The following is a 4,089-nucleotide window of genomic DNA, read 5'->3' on the forward strand; positions in this document are numbered from 1 at the left end:
TACATTAGTGCTTAGTTCTCATGCCCCTTTCTTACATGTTCAGGGTAAGGCTGTTCACCACTTTGGGGGCAGGAAGCAATTTCCTCCAGGCCAGTTTGGCTAGGTATCCTGATGGTGTTTTTAGGATTTTTTGAACAAGTGTTTATCACTGATTTATATTATTTGTGATTCATTTAACAGTCTGTGAGACATTCTCAGTGGCCAACTCCTGGCCTTGGCTTGCCCTCCATTGAGAACCCACACAGCAGTTTTCATGCACTTTCCTTGCCTCAGCCCCCCTCTACCCCCATTTCCTTCATCATCACAGGAGGATTATTTCAGACTTCTAAAAAAATCAGCCATTGGAGAGACTCAACAAAAAGGCCTCTTCTTAAGTTCTTATCTTCCTCTCTTAAGGCAGGTTCTGAAAACTGTGAGATACATGACTGAAACATTCAGAACAAAAACACTGATTCCAAAGCAAAAAACCAATGGCTCCAGCTATCTCATTTGAAGGTGTCAGTCCACAAGAAAACAAAGATCTGAGTAATTTCCATATTCCTATAAGGAAAATTGGTCTCCAAGGAGATCTACACTTGATCAAAAATCGAACTAACCTCCACAGACAAGTTCTCATGGGTCTTTGAATTCTGAGATGAAAGCTCTAGCAAACCTTATAGAACAGGATTTAAGATCCAGTGAAATCAGCAAGCCAACTTGCTTGATCACCTTAGCATATAATGCATCTGGAAAAGTTAACAGCTGGAGAGTCTCATGGAGCATTACTGAGATACAGACAGGTGATTTGTTATCAAAGCAGAACAGAGTTGACATGGGAATCTTTTAAGGCAAAGTTTTCTGAGACGCCACCTCTGAAAGATTTTTGTACTTCCTGCTTTCTCAGAACATGAGGACTTCAGATGAATGTATTATTTTGTAAGGCTGCCGTTCAAGCCAAGAATGCTAAGAAGGAAGACCGCAGCATCTCAGTGAATTGCAGATCAGTTTCCAGTGGACCACTTCTTGTCTTCTGTGTGTGGAGATGAATTCCGGACTCTTCCTGAAACACCAGAGCTTCACAGCCAAGATCACTTAATGAAAATTAGGTATGCTACATCTGTTCAGGGGCCTTGAGTATATGTTCTTTCTATGTACATTTAAGGTGACATTGTGAATATGGTAGTAAAAATGAGTTGAGTATGCAAAATTAAAATCAGTTCACACCTGGGCAAATCCACCTTACTTATTGGAAGAGGTAATAACCTCTTTGCCCCTTGCAATCCTGAGTTCCTTCCGCAAATTAGCACATGCTAAACTGTAGTCCTCCTTATCCCAGCACTACCTGCATGCTGCGTATGGAGGATGACATACCATTATCAGCAGCTGATTCACTGGTTCCGATCATCACAAGGAACATCTTGATCAATGGAAGATTAGCCTCCTCACAGATTGTGTGGCCTGCATGGAGCTGGCGAATGGGACCACCGTGCAGGAATTCATCCTTCTGGGCTTTGGAGTTGGACAACAGGGACGCCTGCTCCTTCTCATCCTGTTCACAGCTGTGTACACCCTCACTTTAGCTGAGAACTTTGTCATTATCATGATAGTAGTTCTAGACCCTCATTTGTCCCATCTTCCCATGTACATTCTTCTGAGCAACTTCTCCTGGCTAGAGATGTGTTATGTTACAGCCACCGTGCCACGGATGCTCTTTGACTTGGCATCCCATCATGGGATCATTTCCTTCAATGCCTGCTTCATCCAGTTTTATGTCTTCTTCTCTCTTGGCACTACTGAATGCCTCTTCCTCTCAGCCATGGCCTTGGATCGGTACTTGGCCATCTGCCACCCACTACGCTACCCTCAAATTATGTCCCAAGATTTCTGTTATGCCCTGGTAGGTTCTTGCTGGATCCTTGGCTTCCTGTGGTATGTTGCACCAGTGTTTTTGATCTTCAGCTTGTCCTTCTGTGGTCCCAACACCATTGATCACTTTGTGTGTGACTCTGGCCAACTCCTGGCCTTGGCTTGCCCTCCATTGGGATCCATCCCCCTCTTCTGCTACATCGTCACCTCCTCCGTGGTTCTGGCCACCTTCCTCTTCATCCTCATCTCCTACGCATTTGTAGGTGTCACCCTGGTGAAAGCCTCTAGTCCAAGCAGTAGCATCAAGGGCTTCTCCACTGTATCTTCCCACTTAGCAGTGGTGACGATTTTCTATGGCTCTGTGGCAGCAATGTATATAGGACATGGTGGAGAAAGTAACTCTGAGAATATGAAGGTCATGACTCTCTTTTACTCTGCTGTCACTCCTTTGCTTAATCCTCTGATCTACTGTCTCAGGAATGACCAGGTGAAGGAAGCAGTGGCCAAACTCTTGAGAAGGAAGAGGATAACTGGAGGGAAGAGGGAGGGGAATTCATAGGAATAATTCCAGAGGGGTAGCTCTGTTTGTTTGTCTTGTCCGGAACAAAGAAAGACTCTTGAGGCACCTTAATTCTGTCATATTGATTGTAGCAGAAGATGATGAAAGTAGCAGTTTCCTTTGTGTGTCATGAAGTGGGCAGGAGTCCACGAAACCTTCTGCCACATTAGATCTGTTAGTCTTTCAAGTGGGCAAAGAAAGAAGGGTCAGGGAATAAACCCCACAAACTCAACCTAAACAAACAGTAGATAATACAAAGGTCAAGTTAAAAACCTTTAAAATATATTCAAAATAAGTGTTCATTATACAGTGTATAACAACTTCACATGCTTACTGCACTCACACATTTTGCAACTACAGATTGATAATACACATCCAGAAACACTGGAAACCAAGTACCAGATTATAACACCAAATGAAGAACTCTGTGTGAGCGCTGTCAGCATGTGAAGTTCTCCATGGCCTGCTGCAATAATCTGCATCATACCACACATTATACGAGATAAGAACATCAGAAAAATTTATATATCTATTGTTTCTGGATGTGTGGGTTTGATTGCTTATTACAAAAATTGTATGGCTGACCATTGAGGATGACCCTGGGGCCCACGCATGTACAGTCTGGTTTAGTTTTGGTCATTTGACAGTATTATCAACTGTATTTGGAATATGTTATACCTATTTTAAGAACATGTGTGCAGCCTGCTATTCAGGCTCTATGTTTTTAATTTGGGTACTGTGTACACTGTATAGTGAACACTTACTCTGAATGTATTTTAAAGGTTTTTAACTTGACCTTTGTAGTATCTACAGTCTTTCAAGTGGTTCAGATCCTTACTCAACCATGAACTGGCCGACTGTGGACCTATCTTTCACTCTCATCCTAACCTACCTCAATGGGTTGTCATGAGGACAAAATGTGTGTACGTGTGAGAGAGGGAGAGAGAGAGAAAACCATGTGTGCACCACTCTGAGCAGAGGTCACCTACCCCAATGTTGAGACAGGTTATGAAACCTTTCTTTCAGTGTCGAAGGGAGGTGTTTCGAGACATGGGTTCTATGTAAGTTTTCTTTTAGCCTTATTGTTCAAGACCTAGATCCAAGGACAGGGGAAGAAGATGAAATCTTTCTTTCCAAGTTGTTTGGTTAGTAGCTGTCACTTAGAGATGGTTCGTGGATTGGTACCCCGCCCCTTCCTATATAAGTATGGTTATCTAGCATGCTGTGTATGCTAGATAACTTAGAATTGGGTTTTCAGTTCCTTCATATTTTCCCAGCCTCTCCAATACTGGTGCATGTGCACATAACTTTTAGGGACCTCCTTGTGCTCTCTTCCCTGAGCCTGTAGTATTGAATGTAGAAAGTAATATGGAAAGCGGAGGGAGGAATATCTGAGCTTTTAGATTCAGTAAACAGATAGACACTCATTTCTACATTGTTTTCTTAAGATACAGAATTCAAGGGAAAGAAGATTCAAATGTGTGTTTCAATTAAGACTAGTCTGAAGCTTCATGTTATCTAGCTGCAAGCTTTTGTGTGGTTACCTTCCATTGAAGATGCCACAAGTCAACGAATGCCGCTGAAGATTGCTTGGCCAGCAAAAAGATCTCTGGAAAACTCATCAGTGACATTGGGTTGAATATTTATAAACAAGTTGGGTTTCCTTTAGATTGTACCTAACAACT

At 42.5% G+C, this 4,089-nt stretch overlaps 1 protein-coding gene across 1 annotated transcript; it reads left to right on the forward strand.

Annotated features, from left to right (window-relative positions):
- Positions 1–1,441: 1,441 nt before the first annotated feature.
- Positions 1,442–2,404, forward strand: LOC129339593 (olfactory receptor 11G2-like). Its single transcript, XM_054994175.1, has one exon. It carries the CDS (start codon positions 1,442–1,444, stop codon positions 2,402–2,404), a length of 963 nt encoding a protein of 320 aa, XP_054850150.1.
- Positions 2,405–4,089: the final 1,685 nt, after the last annotated feature.

This window comes from Eublepharis macularius, chromosome 12, assembly GCF_028583425.1.
Source record: "Eublepharis macularius isolate TG4126 chromosome 12, MPM_Emac_v1.0, whole genome shotgun sequence".
In the NCBI taxonomy this organism is placed as follows: domain Eukaryota; kingdom Metazoa; phylum Chordata; class Lepidosauria; order Squamata; family Eublepharidae; genus Eublepharis; species Eublepharis macularius.

Excerpts from the sequence above, each read along its gene's own strand:
- LOC129339593 (XM_054994175.1), top strand. The coding sequence starts at position 1,442 with ATGGAGCTGGCGAATGGGACCACCGTGCAGGAATTCATCCTTCTGGGC.